At 38.1% G+C, this 22627-nt stretch overlaps 1 protein-coding gene across 6 annotated transcripts in view; it reads left to right on the forward strand.

Annotated features, from left to right (window-relative positions):
• Positions 1-22627, forward strand: part of ARNT (aryl hydrocarbon receptor nuclear translocator) — a 64362-nt gene that overhangs the window by 38146 nt on the left and 3589 nt on the right. For 4 of the 6 annotated variants that reach the window (XM_029228854.1, XM_029228856.1, XM_029228857.1 and 1 more), the window contains 15 exons: positions 680-893; positions 4624-4837; positions 6031-6133; positions 9187-9252; positions 9666-9751; positions 11302-11378; positions 12036-12170; positions 14431-14505; positions 16674-16825; positions 19441-19551; positions 19716-19788; positions 19942-20065; positions 20257-20359; positions 20740-20887; positions 22032-22194. In XM_029228854.1, the coding sequence (XP_029084687.1) occupies positions 680-893; positions 4624-4837; positions 6031-6133; positions 9187-9252; positions 9666-9751; positions 11302-11378; positions 12036-12170; positions 14431-14505; positions 16674-16825; positions 19441-19551; positions 19716-19788; positions 19942-20065; positions 20257-20359; positions 20740-20887; positions 22032-22194 (1844 nt within the window). The remainder of the gene's footprint in view (positions 1-679; positions 894-4623; positions 4838-6030; positions 6134-9186; positions 9253-9665; positions 9752-11301; positions 11379-12035; positions 12171-14430; positions 14506-16673; positions 16826-19440; positions 19552-19715; positions 19789-19941; positions 20066-20256; positions 20360-20739; positions 20888-22031; positions 22195-22627) is intronic. The other 2 variants (XM_029228855.1, XM_029228858.1) reach the window with 1 other exon arrangement.

Below are 22627 nucleotides of genomic sequence, written 5' to 3' on the forward strand. Positions count from 1 at the left end.
AAGGGGATCTATACTATCAATTCTTGTATCAGCTGTTGAGCAACATACTTGTGTTGGAAAAAATTGGTCATTTTATGTTTTCAGCCTTTAAAAAGTTGAATTGGTAGACATGAAATCAGCCAAGCTGCTTTCAGCATTTTTTAAGACTGTCATTTCTTTTTTTTTTTTTTCTAACATCTTTATTGGAGTATAATTGCTTTACAATGGTGTGTTAGTCTCTGCTTTATAACAAAGTGAATCAACTGTACATATACATATATCCCCATATCTCTTCCGTCTTGTGTCTCCCTCCCTCCCGCCCTCCCTATCGCACCCCTCTAGATGGTCACAAAGCACTGAGGTAATCTCCCTGTGCTATGTGGCTGCTTCCCAAGACTGTCATTTCTTAAAACACATTTTGTTCTGAGGGAGTGGTAATTTACATAGGAAGTGAAGTTTCCAGGAGTTAGAATTGCTGGTATCTGCTTGTACCCTGTCTGCCTCATTAGTTTCTATTCCATACTTGCTCTGCATGAGAAGTTTGGCAAACCTTACTTTAACTTCTGAGACTTAAGCATCACTAAATCTAAATACCATATTTCTTCAGCAGCTCACTTGGTATTCATATCTCTCTCCCGGCTCCCAAATGGCCAGATGTGACCACCTGGATGGGGCTTCTCCTCTCTCTCTCTCCATGCAGGGAAAACCATAGTGAAATTGAACGGCGCCGACGGAACAAGATGACAGCCTACATAACAGAACTGTCAGACATGGTACCCACCTGTAGTGCCCTGGCTCGAAAACCAGACAAGCTAACCATCTTACGCATGGCGGTTTCTCACATGAAGTCCTTGCGAGGAACTGGCAACACATCCACTGATGGCACCTACAAGCCGTCTTTCCTCACTGATCAGGTCTCTGGGAAGCACAGCTGAGAGAGTCTAGAATCTTTTGAAGGTTTTGATCCTTTTGGGGTAGATGACCATAATCCTGAATAGCACATTATATTGGGAGTCAGAGCAGAGCTAAGTCTGTAGTTTCTTATTTATTTATTTATTTATTTAATTTATTTTTCGACTGCTTTGGGTCTTCGTTGCTGCGTGCAGGCTTTTTCTAGTTACGGTGAGCAGGAACTACTCTTAGTTGTGGTGCGCAGGCTTCTCATTGCGGTGGCTTCTCTTGTTGTGGAGCACGGGCTCTAGGCGCGCGAGCTTCAGTAGTTGTGGCTTGCGGGCTCAGTAGTTGTGGTTTGTGGGCTCTAGAGAACAGGCTCAGTAGTTGTGGCACATGGGCTTAGTTGCTCCGCAGCATATGGGATCTTCCCGGACCAGGGCTCAAACCCGTGTCCCCTGCATTGGCAGGCAGATTCTTAACCACTGTGCCACTAGGGAAATCCCTGTAGATTCTTTAAAGCACAAGAATTCTGCTCTGAAGGAAATATTCAGACCATGGGAGAGTGAGTTTTGATCCCTGACTATATCATTTATTAGCTTTGGAGCAGTGAGAAGTAGAGAAGAATTGTGAAAGCTATTTAGCAAAACTTATAGGTACTTTAGAACTGTACTCATGAAGAACAGTGGAATCACAGGGAGAAGAAATGACTGTCCATGAACCAGTCCTTTTCCTTGGCTTTAGGGTTATAGAAGATGGAAGGAAACTATTTTTTATTCTTGAAGCAGCTTCCAGTTTTAGTGATACAAGGAGTCTAATAGGAAGTTGTTGTTGCTTAGAGATGTGCTCTGTTACATTTGATGCACTATGAGAAAAGTAGAGAAGGCAAAAACATTTCCAGCCTTTCAGGAACTCAGTCTGAATATGGATATGTGAGTGGTGGGATACACACGTAGGTGAAAAATGATAGGAAAATGGGTACGGAGAAGAAATGCCTTAAAAAAACTTATTAATAATTTATATAGGATTAAATGTGTGTGTGTGTGTGTGTGTGTGTGTGTGTGTGTGTGTATACTAGAGGGATAGCTAAAGTGAATAGAATGGCCAGGCCTGAGTGAGAATAGTCAGCAAAAACTTCAAAGAGTAAGGAAGCCATGTTGTGTTTTATTAAAAATAACACTTGATTATTGCAGAAAAATTTGTAAAATATAGGAAGTATAGGGAAGAAAAAATTGACCTGTGATGCCATGCTTTTATTCAGAGGATTAGAAGGAAAGAAAGAATATAATTTGGAAGAAAGCAATAAGAATTTTCCAAATAGGATGGTCTGTATGAAAGTACATATAGCACAGATATTATATATATGTACAATGAAATAGCTAATCAATTTGTTCTAACAGAACACATACAGATATTGATTCAACAAACTCCAGTAATGCACATTTTTAAGCTAACCAGGTTCTTTGTGCTATTAGAAATGTAAAGAATGGTAAGAGATAGTCACTGGTAGAAACAGACATGTAAGTAAATCAATCATAATATAAACACAGAATCAGTTCTGTATCAGAAGGAGGTGCAGTAATAAGTCCTGTAGAAGTGCAAATATGGAAAGCAAAGAATAGAGGAATAGGGTTGTAAGTATTGGAAATAACTTGATCAAAAGCATAGTGAGAATAATCAGGTTATTCAAGGAAAATCAGGTAGTTTAGCATGCCTTGGGAGATGGTAATAGGAAAGTAGGCTGGGACCTGATGATGGAATATTTAGGTGTTATGTTAAATAATTTAGATTTTAATTTTTAGGCAATGGGGAGCTATAAAAAATGTGGTAGCATTTTAAGGATGGATTGGAGACAGTGAAAGCAGGAAGACCATTTGTCTTGGCATGAGATGACTAGGACAGTGACGTTGTATTTGAAAATAAAATTGATAAAACTGAGTTATCCCTGGAGTGTGAGAAAAAGGAGTTAAGAGTTTTGAGGCCTGTATCCTGAGAGGAAGGGGATACTGTTAATCAAGAAAGGGAATGCTAGAAGAGCACAGAGGATTGTTTTCGAAGGGGGAAATGACAGGTTTTGAGATGTTGAAATTGAATTGCTGGTAAAATGTCTATTTGGAGATGCTTAATAGATTTTAGGCAAGTCTAGGCATATGGATTTGGGTATCATTTCTTAGTGGAGGAGTGGATATGATTTCTCAGGGAGAGAGTATGGAATAGAGAAGAGAACTTAAGATAGAACCTTGGAAATGCCTATACTTGAGACTTGAACAAAGGAAAGGGAACCTGAAGCAGAGAAGGTACATTTGGAAAGGAAGTATAAGTTGGAGTGCAGTGTCATAGAAGCTAGGGAGAAATAAAATTTAAAGGATAAAGTGAACAACACTATCAGATATGCAGTGACATTGAGTAAAATGATATGGACTCAGGAAAGGGGACTTGAGTTGGCATTTAGGAATACATTAGTAACCTGAAAAAACATGAATGTAGTGGTTTAGAGTGAAGATTGCAGTGGGTTTGAGAAATAAGTGAAAAGTAAGAGAATAGAGCCAGTGAGTGTAACACTACTCTTAATTTAAGCTTGGCGCTGAAAGATGAATTGGGCAAAGTTGAGGGAAGTTTTGTATAGAATTGAGAAAACTTGATCATGTTTAAGATCTGAGGGGAGGGACTTCCCTCGTGGTGCAGTGTTTAAGAATCCACCTGCCAGTGCAGGGGACACAGGTTTGAGCCCTCGTCCAGGAAGATCCCACATGCGGCGGAGCAACTAAGCCCATGTGCCACAACTACTGAGCCTGCGCTCTAGAGCCCGTGACCCACAACGACTGAAGCCCGTGTGCCAAGAGCCCGTGCTCCGCAACAAGAGAAGCCAGCGCAATGAGAAGCCCGCGCACTGCAACGAAGAGTGGCCCCCGCTCGCCACAACTAGAGAAAGCCCACGCACAGCAACCAAGACCCAACGCAGCCAAAAATAAATAAATAAATAAATTTATTTAAAAAAAAAAGATGTGAGGGGAAAGAGAGAGAAGAACACCAATATTTGTAGAGCAAGATCCTAAAAAGAGACCAGAGAGAGTGAGATCTAGAACTCAATTATTTATTTATTTATTTAAAAAGTAATTTTTAAAATTTTATTTATTTATTTAATTTATTTATTTTTGGCTGTGTTGGGTCTTCATTGCTGTGCGCGGGCTCTCTCTAGTTGTGGAGAGTGGGGGCCACTCTTCGTTGCGGTGCGCAGGCTTCTCATTGCGGTGGCTTTTCTTGTGGCGGAGCATGGGCTCTAGGCATGGGGGCTTCAGTAGTTGTGGCGAGCGGGCTCTAGAGCGCAGGCTCAGTAGTTGTGGCGCGTGGGCTTCGTTGCTCCACGGCATGTGGGAACTTCCCGGACCAGGGCTTGAACCCGTGTCCCCTGCATTGGCAGGCGGATTCTTAACCACTGTGCCACCAGGGAAGCCCAAGAACTCAATTATTGTTAATGGTAAGCCTTTTTATTCCCTGTCTTGAGTTCTGAGGTAAAGAGGAGGAGATGGATAGTGACATAGACACATTGAGGAAATACCTATTGGAAAAAACTCTCTTGTCCGTGAAGGTAGTTACATTTAGGTTGCAAAGCTGTGCCTGTGGATTAGACAGAAGCCAGCAATTACTTATGGAGAGATACATATGGCCTGAAGTGTCTTACTTCTTTCCATGAATAATATTTGGTTTTTCAGAAGAGTTCAGTATTAACTTGTATTTCTCTTCCTTGGGCAGGAACTGAAACATTTGATCTTGGAGGCAGCAGATGGCTTTCTGTTTATTGTCTCATGTGAGACAGGCCGGGTGGTATATGTCTCTGACTCAGTGACCCCTGTTTTGAACCAGCCGCAGTCTGAATGGTTTGGTAGTACACTCTATGATCAGGTGCACCCAGATGATGTGGACAAACTTCGTGAGCAGCTTTCCACTTCGGAAAATGCCCTGACAGGTATGAGTTAATATGGATGGAAAATGAATAGCAAATTCTTTCTTCTTTTTTTTTTCTGAGTTAGAAGAGGTATTTTAACTCTTAAATTTTTTGATTGAATCTGGCAAAACTTTTAGAGTTTTCTCCTTTAATGAATATAATCTGTTCTTTTTATCCACGTGCAGGTAATAAATTTTGTAGCTCATCTTTAGAAAATGTTTCATTAGTGACAATGCTTATAAAAAGTTTACTTTGATCTTAATATTAGTGTAAATACACAGTAAAGGCCAAGCCTACAATAACCCCCACCCCCACCCCTCCAGCCATTCCAGAAGAATGAAATTATCTGTTTTCTGTCTCATTTGTATGGGTAAATACCTGGTATTTTTTCTACCCAGTTGTGCTTGGCTTTGGCTTGGTATTAGGTTCTATGATAGTAGATTTTTATTTTAGAGGGGGATGATTATCAGTGTGTAAGGTGTTTTCTTGGTTTGTTTTTGTATTTATACTATCTTTCTGTCTTGTTTTTGCCCCCACCTCCACACCCCCATTTAATGTTATTCAGTCCTTCTGCCCTAGTTTGGCTGAAGGAAACAAGTCACATCTGCTCTTAAGCGATCTAGAAAAAATTTTAATGTGGAAGCAGATTAAAACTGGTAATTAAAATAAAATCCATTATGGTCATATTAATGTTGGTATTTAGCTTTCATTTATGTTTTTATGGTTTCATTTTCCTAGTTCTTCTTTTTCCCAAAAGTTCCCACTGGTTTCTGTATAATAAAGGGAGGAACAATTTTAGCATGAGACAGATGGGTGTTTCTGTAGCATATAAAATTACTTGTTATTAAACCAGTGACATTCACTCCATGCGTGTGTGTGTGCATGCATACGCACATGCATGTGTGTTTATAAAAATAATCAGACCTAAGGATATAGCCTTGCTCTTGCTTGCCAACTTTACCTACTTCTACTCCTGTCTTGCCTTGCACAAAGTTATTTCCAGTGCTTTGAACTGAAGAGTAAGATTCACTGATGGGAACAGAGGTGTTTTAGGCTTGAAAAAAATCCATCTCCTACTTGGCTTATTCTCTTATAAGCAAGGAGATTGGAGAGCATGAATAGGCTACTTACTTATCTTTGCCTCCAGTATCTCTCTCTCCCTCTTCCCCACACACAAGAATGTACTCCAGACTGTTCTTCACATCCTTCTTCAGGGCGTATCCTTGATCTGAAGACTGGAACAGTGAAAAAGGAAGGTCAGCAGTCTTCTATGAGGATGTGTATGGGCTCAAGGAGATCTTTTATTTGCCGTATGAGGTGAGTGCCAGGATGAGGATTGTGATTTGCCATAGGAAGAATTAAGAGCTGAGGGTTTGATTTCTGGTCAGAGGAGTTAAACTTCTAAATCCAAGCTCCAGTTAGATTAAATTTAGCTCTCAAGACCCATGTGAGTTGTAACACAGAATAAAGCGTTAAGGAAACTAACATTTACTGAACTCCTCCTATGCCAAACATTATGATAGGTGCTTTATGTCTGTCATCTCATTTCCCACAACTGCCCAATAGGGTAGAATTCGTGGTTACTATTTTGCTGATTAAAAAAAAAAAAAAAGACTCAAAGAAATTGACTTCCCAGGATTACATAGACAATGTTTGATACAGGATTTTATTCTAATCCATACTAGTCGGATGCCAATATCTATGTTTTTTCCCAGTATATCACAAGGCAACATCCATGTACTCAGACCATTTCTGCACCCCTCCTTTTTTTGTAGAAATTTAAGACTTTATTATGTCTTTCACTTAATATTTAGCATTAATAAATTATATACTATACATTTTAGGATTCTGAAGAAAGGATGGTGATACTTTTCTTCACAGCTAGAGAAAATACTTCTTAAAGTCACAAAATAAATTCAGATTGTATAATGGAAATTGACTACATTGTACGAGAGGATGCTTCTTAGAAATGATGAATAGGATATTAAGAAAGGTTTCCTGGGGGAGTTTAAAAATTGAATATTATGTGGCTTAGTGGTTTAGAGTAGTTTCTGGACCCAGACTACTGGATTTATCACTTATCTTCTGAGACCTTGAGCAGATTAAATGACTGCTTTGTGTTTGCTTTTTAAAAAAATATTTATTTATTTATTTATTTATTTTTGGCTGGATTGGGTCTTAGTTACAGCGCATGGGCTCTTTGTTGCAGTGCGTGGGCTTCTCTCTAGTTGCGGTGTGCAGGCTCCAGAGCACATGGACTCAGTAGTTGTGACGTGTGGGCTCTCTGGTTGTGGTGCGCGGGCTCCAGAGCGGGTGGTCTCAGTAGTTGTGGCTCACAGGCTTAGTTGCTCCACAGCATCTGGGATCTTAGTTCCCTGACGAGGGATCGAACCTGCGTCTTCTGCATTGGAAGGCAGATTCTTAACCACTGGACCACCAGGGAGGGTCCCCCTGCTTTGTGTTTTTATTTCTTCATCTAATATTGGGAGTTATATCAACCTCATAAAGTTGTTATAAGGATTAGATGAATAAATATATGTAAAGATGCTTAAAATAGTGCATGACACATGTAAAATTCTGTGTAAATTTTATTTATTATTAAAGAAGTGAAAGAAAGAAAGTAGAGGATGGGAGAGAGTGTTGCAACATGTGGACATGGCTAATGCAAAGACATAGGCAGGAACAAGATAAATAATAACGAAATATAGCAAATAGATTGTGTTGCAGCATAGTGCTGGAGTCAACAAACCACAACTCTTTGTTTGTAAATAAATCTTTATTAGAACATAGCCATGCCCATTTGTTCGCATACTGTCTGTAGCTGCTTTTGTGCTATAATAGCAGAATTGACTAGACAGATTGTATGGCCCACAAAGCTGAAAATATTTACTGTCTGGTCATTTACAGAAAAAGTATACTAACCCCTGATGTAGAGAATCTGTGCATTTGCAGAGCATGTAGAACATTTTGACTTAAAATTCTGGGACAGTTACAAGTTGTAGAAATACCAAACCTGAATTCTTTATCCTTCCTTGTTAGGGGCATTGTTACCAATTTTCTGTGTCAAGTTGTATTCAGAACCTGTTATCTGGCTGTTAACTGATGGAAGCATCTTTGATAGTGTAGTGCAACTTTTTTTTTAATTTATTTTTTTATTGAAGTATAGTTGAATTACAGTGTTGTGTTAATTACTGCTGTGCAGCAAAATGACTCAGTTATACATATATATTTTCATATTCTTTTTCATTATAGTTTATCACAGGATATTGAATATAGTTCCCTGTGCTATACAGTAGGACCCTGTTGTTTATCCATTCTACATATACCAGTTTGCATCTGCTAATCCCAGACTCCCAATCCAGTCCTCTCCTACCTCCTTCCCCCTTGGCAACCTCCAGTCTGTTCTCTATGCCCCTGATTCTCTTTCTGTTTCATAGATAGGTTCATTTGTGTCATATTTTAGATTCCACATATAGGTGATATCATATGGTATTTGTCTTTCTCCTTCTGTTTTACTTCACTTAATATAATGATCTCTAGTTGCATCCATGTTGCTGCATTTCGTTCTTTTTTGTGGCTGAGAGTATTCCATTGTATATATGTACCACATCTTCTTTATCCATTCTTCTTTCAGTGGATATTTAGGTTGTTTCCATGTATTGGCTATCGTGAAAAGTGCTGCTGTGAACGTAGGGGTGCATGTATAATACCCTTTTTTTTTTTTTTTTTGTGGTACACGGGCCTCTCACCATTGTGGCCTCTCCCATTGTGGAGCACAGGCCCCAGACGTGCAGGCTCAGCGGCCATGGCTCACGGGCCCAGCTGCTCCGCGGCATGTGGGATCCTCCCGGACCGGGGCACGAACCCGTGTCCCCTGCATCGGCAGGTGGACTCTCAACCACTGCGCCACCAGGGAAGCCCTATAATACCTTTTTGAATTATAGTTTTGTCTGGGTATATTCCCAGGAGTGGGATTGCTAGATCATATGGTAATTCTATTTTTAGTTTTCTGAGGAACCTCCATACTGTTTTCCACAGTGGCTGCACCAACTTACATTCCCACCAACAGTGTCGGAGGGTTCCCTTTTCTCCATACCCTCTCCAGCATTTGTTATTTGTAGACATTTTAATGATGGCCATTCTGACTGGCATGAAGTGGTACCTCATTGTAGTTTTGATTTGCATTTCTCTAATAATTAGCGATGTTGAGCATCTTTTCATGTGCCTATTGGCCATCTGTATTTCTTCTTTGGAGAAATGTCTCTTTAAGTCTTCTGCCCATTTTTCCATTGGGTTGTTTGTTTTTTTGTTGAGTTGTATGAATGATAGTGCAACTTAATTGCTTTTAATCTCTCTGTTCATTGAAACAGGTGTGGCAGTAGCTCTGTGGACCCAGTCTCCATGAATAGACTGAGCTTTGTAAGAAACAGATGCAGGTGAGATCCTAAGCTGTAAAAAAAAACCCAAAGGGATGGCCAAGTACCTTTAGAGCTCGTCACATTTTCAACTATTTTACTATTGTACTTCCTTCAGTGGCCCTCACCCTCACTTCCCAGTTACTTTTTTTCTGGCAATATTTTCCTGAACTTCTAAAGCTTTTGCTCATCCTGTTTAAGGAAGTTACGCTACCACTTTACCTATTGATACTTTCTTCCTGCTGCAGTACCTTTCAGTTGCTTTACTTTGGCAAAGGTAAAAAATATGCTGGTCACTTTTGGGTGGGAAAGGTCCAAGTACACTCGTCCTGTTTTATAAACACCCAAGAGCCTAAAGTTAAAGGTACTAAGCCAGCATTGCCTTTTAAATGTTACTGGGTAGGGTTTTCTCCTCACACCTGTAATTTTTCTAGGAATGGACTTGGCTCTGTGAAGGATGGGGAACCTCATTTCGTGGTGGTCCACTGCACAGGCTATATCAAGGCCTGGCCCCCAGCAGGTAGGAAAGTTGAATAGTGACTTCTTCCTGGGTGCAGCAAGTTCCTCACAGAGTCCAAGAAAGTTAGCTAATATTTATCATGTACCTGTAGTATATGAAATGTACTTTGGTATAAACTGTAATAGGAAAGAAAAAGTGGACTCCTTCCCTTCCTTTATGGATCTTATATTCCAGTTAGGGAGATGGATTACTCAGACTTGAAAATGACTTGGTGATGGCTGTGTCACAGAATGTAGTTTTTAAATGTCCAAATAGTAATGTATACTGAATACCTGTATCTAAGTATTTGTGTGCAAAGAAGCAGTTGATGTTGAATGCAGTTGATTTGGGAAAGTTTTCTAAAGAAGGAGCAAGACTTGGATGGAGAAGCGGGTAAATGGCTTGATTGTAGTAACTTGTAAAGGGGATATTCTCTGCAAAGACTTTAAATCAGGATGTGAGCGGATTAATTTTACTAGAACTTGAAGTCAAAAAGGGAATGTGAGAAAAGTGGTTGGGGTACAAGGATCAGCCTTTTAACCTGGCTTGTCAGAATTTCCAAATCGTAGCAATTTTATTACCTCCCTGCTGGCTAGGTGTGCCTGGGAAGTGGGGGTTGTAGGGAGATAGAAACTAAGAGAGGCAAGGTGGTGTATTTTGGTAAAGGTTAAACTTTGGATTTGGAAAAACCTGGGTTTGATTCTGGCATTGTTATTTATTAGTGGTATAACTTAGGGTAAGTTGCTTGACTTGTATGGGAAAAAAAAACCCTCAATTTTCTCATCTATAATTTAGAGATAATATAACCCATATAGAGTTATTGTGAGGATTAGATTTAATGTAAGGAAAGCACCCAGCCTAGTGCCTGGCATATGGTAGGCACCCAATAAATGGTAGTTAAATGTAATTAAGAAAAATTAATTTTAAGTCATAATGAAGTTTGAACTTTTTAGTTTATATACTGTATAAACTATGCGTTTGAGATACACATGATCTTTTATACTTCTGTGTAGCTCTCAAAGAAATACTATTTTTCTTGGTAAAAAGAAGAAAAATATGCAAAGAGTAGGGGGAAAGTGCATCCTTCTTCCCTTTCCACATAAACATTGAAACACTAGCTTGTCTCTTTTCCAAAGTACATAAATAACTATTGGTGTTTGGTTTAATCTCATTTTTGGTTGTTTGCTTACTTTGAAAGTCACAGGTTAGGCAAGACATCCGTTCTCTGCCTGTGATATGTTCACAGAGTAAATGGCTGTCTTCATATGTATTTGGTTTGGCCAGCATAGTCTTTTAGAATACTTTGAGTGGGACCTGTACTCTGCAGTTTATTATAATTAATGTGAGTATAATATATGAATTAATATATATAAAAGTACTTAAAATAGTACCTGATATATATGGTAAGTTCTTTGGGTTGTTTACCTTTATTTCTTATCTTTCAGCAGTCTGTATTGTTTAATACCTAGTCTCTTCATACCTACATGTGTTTTAAATCTTTACATATCTGACTTTTGAAGGCAATTGAGTTTGAGATACCTATTAAACCTTTTAACTTCACCTTCCTGAAGGTGTCTCCCTCCCAGATGATGACCCAGAGGCTGGCCAGGGGAGCAAGTTTTGCCTAGTGGCTATTGGCAGACTACAGGCAAGTATGAATTTTTCACATCTATATCACCCATTGTCAGTGGGAGAAAATCTCCTTCAGGATGTGTTCATGTTATTTTTTCTTTTACTCTCTGAATACAAATGAAGAATTCTGAAAAACTCCGAATATTTTGAGGAATATGGTATTCATAGTTAACATTGCTTCTCTTGGATTTAGCAGAAGCTGAAGAGAGTGAGAGAGAGAGATCTTTTCCTCTTTCATACTTTTAGCTTTGCAATGCTGAATTTTCTATTTCCAACTAATTTCTTTTGCTCCTATACAGTAGAAGAGAGATCTTTTCATTTTTCATTACATGACTAACAGTAGAGAATTGGAATTATTTTGATTCTCCTTATAAAAACAGATGTTTCTTGGTTACTTGGGAGTATAATTTTCCAATCTGAATAGTGAATACCACCTAGCTAAATGAAAGTAAGTGGGTTTTAGGTTGAATGAATTATTACCTTTCTTTACAAAGTTCGTGAAGAGTACATGTGTAGGAGTGGAGCTAGGCCTCATGCCCTATCTGTGATGATCACTTTTTCCTTTTTGGATGGGTTGTGAAAGTTTAGAAATTCCTAAAATTGGAAACCTGATGGGAAATACATCTGTAAAGAATGGTGTCTTTTTATCTCATTTTTATCTCTTTTCTTTCAGGTAACTAGTTCTCCCAACTGTACAGACATGAGTAATGTTTGTCAGCCAACGGAGTTCATCTCTCGACACAATATTGAGGGAATCTTCACTTTTGTGGATCATCGCTGTGTGGCTACCGTTGGCTACCAACCACAGGTGAGGAGCTGGAGCTATTACACCACTGATATTTAGGCTTCTGTTTTCCCTTTGCTATGCTGAGATTATTCAACCGTATAATTCCAGAGATAACCAAAACATGTCAGCCCCAACTCAGAAAAAGAGATGATCCTAGTCTGTTGATAGCTAAATATAATTTCAGCTTCCTACCAAGGTTATCATCTGATCTAGAAAAATTTGGCTTTTGAAACCAGGCTGGAGCAGCAGGTACAGGTAATGTATTTCTTTTTTGTTAGTGATATTAATACAGATGATGATGCAAAAACTAGTTATAATGATTTGGCCACCTTTAGATAATTCATATAATCATCTAGTTGCATAGTAACCCATAAAGTATGCAAATTTAGCACCAGTTATTATGATTTATTTAGATATCTCATTCAGCAGACCAGGTAACTATGTCTGAATTGAGAAACAAGTCATTACATAAACTTTCAAAATTATAGCTGCCAGGAGGGACTTCTGTAAAGAGGTTGGTGCAAAAGAGATCTTGAAAAAGGAGAACAAAGTCAGAGAGCATTTACACTACCTGATGCAACACCTGTTGTAAAGCTGTTGTTACCAACACAGCGTGGTGTTGGTGTAGGAATAGTTACATAGATCAGTAGATGAGAATCGAGTCTGTTCTCATATTTATGGTCAACTGATTTTCAACAAAGATGCCAAGACAATTCAAGGGGAAAAGAAGCTTTTCCAATAGATGGTGACGGAACAGTTGTATACTCATAGGCAAAACAAAACAGAAAGAACTTAGACTCTTACCTCACACCGTACACAGAAATCAACTCGAAGATATAAAGGTGTAAGTGCCAAAGTTATAAAACGTCTAGAAGAAAATAGGATAAAATCTTTGTGATCTTGAGTTAGGCAAAGATTTTTTTTTTGGCCACGTTGTGCAGCTTGCAGGATCTTAATTCCCCCACCAGGAATTGAACCAAGGCCACAGCAGTGAAAGTGCCAAGTCCTAATGACTGGACTGCCAGGGAATTCCCTAGGCAAAGATTTTCTATATGACCCTAAAAGCATGATTCACAAAACAAAAAATTTGGTAAGTTGGGTTCCATAAAAGTTAAAATTTGCCCTCTTAAAAGGGCATCATTAAGAAAGTGAAAAGACCAGCCACAAATTGGGAGAAAATATTTCCAAATGATATATCTGAAAAAGGATTTGTATCCAGACTAAAGAACTCTCAGAACTCATTAAGACAACCAGCCAGTAAAAAAGGGGCACAAGATTTGAATAGACATTTCACCAGAGAAGCAATATGAATGGCATGTAAATAGTTGCTTGTCATTAGGAAAGTACAGATTAAAGCCACAAGGAGATACCACTATATGCCCATTAGAATGGCTATCATCAAAAAGTATTGGCAGGAACATGGAGAAACAGAACCTTCATACATTGTTAGTAGATAAGTAAAATGGTATAACTACTTCGGAAAACCATTTTGGCAGTTTCTTTAAAAGTTAAACATACACTTACCCTACAAATTAGCAATTCCACTCCTAAGTATTTACCCAAGAGAAATGAAAACATATGTTCACACAGATTTATACACAGATGTTCATATCTGTATTATTCATAATAGCCAAAAAGTGGAATGTCCATTAACTAGTGAATGGATACACACTGTGTTATATCCATGTTAGAATATTTATGAGCAATAGAAGGAATATACTATTGATACATGGAACAACATAGATGAACTTCAAAAATATTGTGTTAAATGAAAGAAGCCAGACACAGAAGACTACCTATTGTATGATTCCATTTGTATAGAAAAGGCAAAACTGAAGAAGCAGAAGCAGATCAGTGGTTGGCCAAAGGATTAGGAGCAGGGATTGACTACAAACGGGCAGAAGGGCACTTTTGGGTGCAGTGGACGTGTTCTAAAACTGAATTGTGGTAATGGTTGTACAACTGTATAAATTTATTATAGGTCATCAAATTAGAATTATAAAATTCATTTAGAATGAGTGAGTTTATCTAAATTATACCTCAAATCTGTAAAAAATTCAGTTAAAATAAATGTACAATATCCTGAAAAAGAAGAATGCTCTAGAGGTCAGTTGTTTAGCAGATTCCATCTTTTTTTGTTTGTCTTTTTTTCCCCCCCTCCACTCTTATCCATAATCTTAGGATAAAAGCAAGAGAAATGAAATCCAAGTCCCCTGCTAATGGCCCAGGAAAGTTAGATGATCATAAAAGTGTCAATTTTACTCTTCTTTTTCTCTTTTAGGAACTCTTAGGAAAGAATATTGTAGAATTCTGTCATCCTGAAGACCAGCAGCTTCTAAGAGACAGCTTCCAACAGGTAACTTTTTTTCCTGGTTTGGATTGGAATAGTATTTTAATCTAATATCTATTATTACATTCATTCCACAAATATTTATTGACTGCTGATTAACCGAGTACTGTGGCAGGCCCTGCAGTTTTATGTTCTTTAGTACTTAACCTGTATTTTTAAGAAACAGAAAAGAACCAGTACTTTGAAACTATGGATAATGTTCAAGGTATTTTTGTTTGGCTTTGGCTACTCAGTGTCTTATATCCAAGGGGCTGTCTTTAAAGTATTTAAAATATTCTACACTTCACTGAACAGTGGATAGTAGTTGAAAAATTCATTTCATGGTTCTTTTATAGATAAGTGAAAGTTGGCTCTTAATTGTAAGCAAACTCTTAATTTCAGGCCCTAGATCCTGAAAACATCTGGCGAATTTAATTTCAGGACAGGCTTGGCTTTAGATAGTAGCTCTTACTTTATATTAGACTGGTTAGTTTTCCTCTTTAAACCTCAATAGTGTTTTTACTGATACAATGGGTATATAAGATAAAGCATTTAAAGCACAAAGGCCAACTTCTGGAGGAAATCAGACAATGGCAGTAAAAAGTCTCTCTGTCTCTAATTCCTTAGCATCACCTGTTCCATCCACTCACATTCCATGTACGGGTAGTCTTTTTTTTTTTTTTTTGTAGTGTAGTCTTAGAAAAGCTATTCTGACTTCTGTTGAAACCATTCAAAGCTAAGGATGTGGACTTCTGGCAGTGTGAGATGTTGTACAGTATATTTTAAATCCATGAAATTCATAATTCTCACGCTTAGGGCCACAGAGTATCACTTTATCATTTCTAGAAAAATGTTTATTCCAAAGCAATGGGCACTATATACACTCTGTAATCTCATGGTTTTTATTCTGACATCAGTTGCTGCTATGATACTAGAGTACAGAAGCAAAGGTACTTTTTAATGTGCAGACTAGTTGCTGCTTACTAGTTGCTAATATCTAGATTTTGATGTTTCATATGTCTAGATGGATTTGTATTTCTTTTTGCTTTTCAGTACATAAATTTAGTTGCTATTTCTAATGCAGGTTGGTTTTCTCTTTTTTTTTTTTCTTCCCATTTTGGTTCTTGTCATGCTTTGTTTCACATTTGATTTTTTAAAGTTTTATTTATGTATTTTAAATGTGCCATTTTATTATTGCTAAGTGAAGTATGTCCCGTTTTCTGTTATAATTATTTCTCAGTCAGATTGTAATGTCAGCGGTTACTGCCACACTCTTGTCAACTTAAACACAAATGTTATCACTTAACTTTTTCTTAAAAAGCAATTTAAAGTGTAGGTATTTTGAATTACTGGTCTTATACTTCATTGGCATGAATATGTACAGTAATAATCAGGTTTCAAATCCAGTACTTAGTTTGTATACAAATGTAATGATGTTCATTGTGCATATATTATACAGTGAGCACATGTATTAAAGACTACTTATTATTGTTTAAATGTAGATGTTCATATCTCATTTCTTTTTTATAATGTTAAATAAATGTTGTTCTTAAAAAAAGAAAAAAACACATAGTCTAGTGCTTGACATATAGTAAGTACCAAATAAATGTTAGCTGCTAATATTTTTTTTACTGTTAAGGAGGGGATTCAAAAGATTATTTTCTGTTCTTTGAGATTAGAAACTAAAATGATCTAAAATTGCTTTCTTTTAAAAAATAAAAGCAAAGCAAAACTAAAGCCAACTTAGTTTTATTTATAGAAACCTTCATGGGTGCTATGAAAACAAATTCTCAGGCTTGGCAGAAAAAGCTAGGATTGAGGGGCAACATATAAGCTATGTTCAGTGTCATTAAACTTATAAACTCCTAGTAAATTTGCTAAATCAGTGTATCTTTAAGGGACTTTCTAAAGGAAGTGGGGAAAGGTAGTCTTTTCTCTCCTGGAATAATTGTTACTCCTGTTTGATATTGACAAGAGTGGTTAGATAGCTTGGGACTCTGAGAAGAAACATGATAAATATACCTCCTTATTGTTTAGTCACTTATTTTTACTCCCCAAAACAACAAAATGTTGTTTTGTTAGTAACATTGCAAGAGACTGTTACTTCAAGGACAGTGACACAAGGATCTCAAGGTTGTAAATGTCTAAAGAAAATTTTTTGTGGGTTTCAACTGATAGCATGAAAACTTTTTCAGGTGGTGAAGTTAAAAGGCCAGGTGCTATCTGTCATGTTCCGGTTTCGGTCTAAGAACCGAGAATGGCTCTGGATGAGAACCAGCTCTTTTACTTTCCAGAACCCTTACTCAGATGAAATTGAGTACATCATCTGTACCAACACCAATGTGAAGTATGTACCATAAAGACCTTTTCCAATGTTGGGATTTCTCACGGGCCAAGTCTGCTTAGCCTTATCAGGTTACCTCCTCTTCTACTTTTCTAGTAGTAAACACCATTATTTCTTCATCTTCCAACTTCTTAGAATTTGGGGTAGTTCATCCAGGTAGAGTAAAATATTTTTAATTTAATTTTTTACTAGAGTATAGTTGACTTATACAGGTAGAGTAAAATTTTAACAAACAGTAGCTTAGAGACTAGATTCTGAAATGTGAAGGGTTTGGTCAGTTGACCTTTGAACGACATGAGTTTGAACTGTGTGGGTCCACTTATATGCAGATTTTTTTCAGTAGTAAATGCTACAGTACTATGTGAGCTGCGTATATGGAAGGCCGACTATAAGTTATACTCAGATTTTCGACTGCTCAGAGTGTCGGTTCCCCTAACCCCCGTGTTGTTCACGGGTCAACTGTATTTCAACTTTATGTTTCAACCCTTTTTAGAAAGGATTTTTTGTTGTTGTTTTTGTTTTGTTTTGCGGTATGCGGGCCTCTCACTGTTGTGGCCTCTCCCGTTGTGGCGCACAGGCTCCGGATGCGCAGGCTCAGCGGCCATGGCTCACGGGCCCAGCAGCTCCGCGGCATGTGGGATCTTCCCGGACCGGGGCATGAACCCGCGTCCCCTGCATTGGCAGGCGGACTCTCAACCACTGCGCCACCAGGGAAGCCCAGGATTTTGTTTTTTATACACCAGTTTATTACTCTAGTCTGACAGGAATTTTTTCTAGAGCAGGTATCTGCAAACTTTCTGTAAAAGACCAGATACTAAATATTTTAGCATTGTGGGGCATACAGTCTCTATTGCAGCTTCTCAATTCTGCTGTTACAGCACGAAAACAGTTCTAGACAAATGAAATGGATAAAGATGGCTGTGTTCCAGTAAACTTTTATTTAGAAAAGCAGGCAACGGACTGGATTTGGCCCACGAACCATAGTTTGCATTAGAGCATAGCTATATTCACTCTTTTGTTAGCTTCTGTTTCTCTGTTCCTTGATTCTTTTCTCTTTGAAATTTCTCAGCTTTGTAAGAAACAATTTTATTAAAATAGATTTCATATACCGTACAGTTTACTCATTTAAAGTGTACGGTTTCTTAAGTATGTCACAGGGTTGTGCAAGTATTACCACACACACAAAAAAACTATTACCTCCAAAGAAATCCTGTACTAATTAACGGTCATCCTCCCCAAGCCGTATGTAACAACTATTCTGTTCTGTGTCTCTATAAATTTGCCTGTTCTTATAAATGGAAACATATAATATATGGTTCTTTTGTGACTGGCCTCTTTCACTTAGTATAATATTTTAAGGATCATCCATGTTGTAGCATGTATCTGTACTTCATTTCTTTTTATTGCCAAATAATATTGCTTTGTATTGGTATACCACATTTTGTTATCCACTCATTCAGTTGATGGATATTGAGTTGTTTACACTTTCTGGCTACTAAGACTGCTGCTATGAACATTTGTTTACTAGTTTTTGTGTGGATATGTTTTTATTCTCTTTGGTATATACCTAGGAGTAGAATTGCTGGGTCACATGGTGACTCTATGTTTAATCTTTTGAGGAACTCCCAAACTGTTTTCCAAAGCTGCTGTACCATTTTACATTCTCATCAGCAATGTATGAGGGTTCCAGCTTCTCCATATTCTTGCTGTCTTTTTTTATTGTACCCATCCTAGTGGGTGTCGGTTGTCAAGGTACTTCTTTTCCATTTAATCTATCTGTGTAGAATTGGCCTTAAACCCACGTGTGAAGATCCGATTATGAATAATTAGCAAGTGTGAATAATATCGGTGACAACATTGAGTCTTTGTCCTCCAATTCAACTTTTAGGGCTTGTAAAGTTTAGTTCTTTGCTAATTAATTTTAGTATAACTGAGTGGATTCTGTTAGAAATTTTCATTAACTTAGGACTCAGGTCATTGTAGTTTTTTGGGGTTTTGATTTTGTATCTTTATATTACAGAACAACAACTGTTTTGTATTTCTGTTTTGCTTAAATTTTGAAATGTGTAAGTCTTTTTAAGAAGTTGGTTCTGGAAATAATGGCTTTCCCCATTTTTGCATACTACAGTTTTTCCCACTACAGTAAGTTTTAGTTGATTCTTAATATTTTATTTTGTAATAAATACTCTTTGTAGAAAATTCGGAAAGTATTGAAAATAGTAGAGAAGGAAAAAAATCCTCACTATCCAGAAATAGTCTTTGTTATTGTTTCATTGTGTACTTTCAGTTTTTTACTTATGCTTTTTTTAAAACACAATATATGGATATACAACATATACATACACACACCCACAACGACTAGGTATTGAATACCTGGAAGGAGTTAGAGCCCAAACAGGATGAACTCTTGTTCCATAGGACATAGCTTCTATTTGTACCATGTTTTCTGTAGTGTGAATTATTTGCTGAATCTGAAGTTACAGGTTATCATAGGATTGGACTTGAAAGGGGAATTGATCAGTGATTACCCCATGTACAGGTGAATCTATAATGTCTTATGTACAAACAGAGTCAGATACTTTTTTTTTCTTTGTTCTCTCTACTCTTCATTTTCCTAGGAACTCTAGCCAGGAACCACGGCCTACACTGCCCAACACAATCCAGAGGCCACAGCTAGGTCCCACAGCTAATTTATCCCTGGAGATGGGCTCAGGGCAGCTGGCACCCAGGTGAGAAATGGTCGAAGAATCATTTATTGAGCAGTGACTAGCCTGGGGTGGTGGCCGTATACAGTCCCACTTTTTTGTTTATATGTTTGTTTTAAGCCCTTTCCCCAGATTCTTTTTAAAAATCTCTTTTCCCATTTCTCTCTTTACTTGCCTTTAACATATAGGCAGCAGCAACAGCAAACAGAATTGGATGTGGTACCAGGAAGAGATGGACTAGCCAGCTACAGTCATTCCCAGGTTAGTGTGTCTTCTTTGAAGGATGGTGAGCATTTCCTTAAGAAGTATCCCTGAGAGCCAGTTAGAGTATATTTGTATCTTTACATGAATTTTAGGGTTATTGAGTTGTCATGTTAAACCTTCTTGGTTATTTTTATCATTGTATTTCCACAGGTTTCTGTTCAGCCTGTGACAACCACAGGGCCAGAACACAGCAAACCCCTCGAGAAGTCAGAGGGTCTATTTGCCCAAGATAGAGATCCAAGATTTTCAGAAATCTACTCCAACATCAATACAGGTATGTTTCTTCCTTATTCTCATTTTAAATTCTCATTTTCATCACTTACTGATGGGCCTACAATTGCCCAATCAGTAGTCTCCCAGTATATTTCCATTTAATCCTAATACCTCGTGAGTAAATAGGAACTTGCTGAACTAATATACTACAGCCCCTTGACTGGCCCTCCCCCAACTCCTTTTGGTCCACAGATCAGAGTAAAGGCATCTCCTCCAGCACTGTCCCTGCCACCCAACAGTTATTCTCCCAGGGCAACACATTCCCTCCTACCTCCCGGCCGGCAGAGAATTTCAGGTGAGCCCCACATGTGTGTGCTACTTTACATGGCAACTGAGGGATTCAGTTACTGAATCCAAGTTTTATTCTTCCCTAACTTTCTCTGGTTATTTCAGACAAAGCAGTGGAACTTGTAGGCCTAGGATGAGACAAGCTTGTTTTTCTTCTCCTTTTTCTTTGCACCTGTCCTGTTGCCATGTTCTAGGTTCCATCTCTGTGTGTCCTGATCAGTGTGTGACTGTCAGTCTTTCTCGTCTTTTCCAAATTCTGTTATCAAGTTTTCCTTAACCCCAGGGAGTCAAGGGAATCTAGGTATAGCACTAGATTGTCCTGTGATTCCTAGATTCTGTGAAAAATGCACCTTTTAAATCCTTACCTCACTATGTGTTCACTCCTAGAAATAGTGGTCTGGCCCCTCCTGTAACCATTGTCCAGCCATCAGCTTCTGCAGGGCAGATGTTGGCCCAGATTTCTCGCCACTCCAATCCTACCCAGGGAGCAGCCCCAGCTTGGACCCCTAGCACCCGCCCAGGCTTCTCTGCCCAGGTAAACCTTCTCTTCTGTCTGTCCCTTGTGTATTTTTTGTTTGCTTGGTTAAGCTTTTCTACATATGTAAAATTATTGCTGTCTGTCTTAGACATCTTCTTTCCATCCCTCCATCCCCTTCCTTCCAATTTTTATCTTTATTGGGAGCAGCTAGATAATTAAAAACCATAGATAATACAAACATCTCAGAGTCCATGGTTTTCACATTCACCTTAAATCAAAAATTGCTCACAAACATCTTGAACAGGTTTCAGTTTCAGATTTGTTTTGGAGTAAATTCTGAGAAGTTTCCACTTTGGTTAGGGCTACAAAATACAGGGACAAAGGAGAAAATTAATCACTAATTTATACACAGTGATATCTATTTACCAAAATAAAAAAATATTGTGTTGAAAAATCCTCATATAGTTTATATGTGTATATATAAAATATATGTTAAGGCTAAAGCTAATGTCCTGTCATATGTTGATATATACTTATATTGCTAAGTAATATCTTAAATAAAAAAACCAAAACCAGAAGTAAGCTCCAGAATTGTTATATGCAGTATGACCTCATTGTATAAAAAATGCATAGGAAAATAAAAACTGGAAGAAGTTATCCAAAAATGTTAACCATGGGTCTTTGGTGGTAGAATTATGGATGATTATTTCCTTTTTATTTTCCTTCCTTTTGAAAATATCCCACAGTACATATGCATTACTATTGTAGTGAGAAAAATGTTTAGTTTCCCAAAAAAAAACATCATTAGGAACAAATAAATGTGGTACAGACTAAATAAAATGATACAAAGTGTTTTTTCTCTATATATAATGCTATACTATTATTAATACCTCTAGTTTTTGTATAACTTTACAGTTTATAAAATGCTTTTGGTTAAGTCATTTTCGTTTAATTCTCACAACTCTAAACGTGTACTGTTACTAATCCCATAGTTCTTTGTTTTTTTGCAATTTATCACGTGTCTAAAAATAGTGTCAAGGGAGATTGGGAGTTAATTGGAAGAAATATACAATGGCATATAAGTAATGAGCTTGGCTCAGAAGAATCCAGTGATTGACAGAGGTAATATTAACTCTCACAGGAATGGCCTGTGCAATAATATTAATGTTCCATTTGTTCTCTACCCCTTTCTTTCTTTTAGCAGGTGGCTACCCAGGCTACAGCCAAGACTCGTTCTTCCCAATTTGGTGTAGGCAACTTTCAGACTCCATCCTCCTTCAGCCCCATGTCCCTCCCTGGAGCTTCCACTGCATCACCTGGTGCCGCTGCCTACCCAAGTCTCACCAATCGTGGATCCAACTTTGGTGAGTTCAGACTAGAAGGAGAAAAATCACACCACTAAAGTGAAAGGATTTTGGGCTTCCCTGGTGGCGCAGTGGTTAAGAGTCCCCCTGCCAATGCAGGGGACACGGGTTCGAGCCCTGGTCCGGGAAGATCCCACGTGCCGCGGAGCAGCTAAGCCCGTGCACCACAACTACTGAGCCTGCACTCTAGAGCCCGCAAGCCACAACTATTGAGCCCGCGTGCTTAGAGCCCGTGCTGCACAGCAAAGAGAAGCCACTGCAATGAGAAGCCCGCGCACCACAGCGAAGAGTAGCCCCCGCTCGTCGCAACTGGAGAAAGCCCGCGTGAAGCAATGAAGACCCAGTGCAGCCAAAAATAAATAAATAAAATAAATAAATTTATTTTAAAAAAAAGAGAGAGAAAGAATTTCGTAGTTAAAATGGCTTGCTTTTG

Source organism: Monodon monoceros, unplaced genomic scaffold (assembly GCF_005190385.1).
Source record: "Monodon monoceros isolate NGI ecotype Baffin Bay Population unplaced genomic scaffold, NGI_Narwhal_1 Super_Scaffold_18, whole genome shotgun sequence".
Lineage (NCBI taxonomy): Eukaryota > Metazoa > Chordata > Mammalia > Artiodactyla > Monodontidae > Monodon > Monodon monoceros.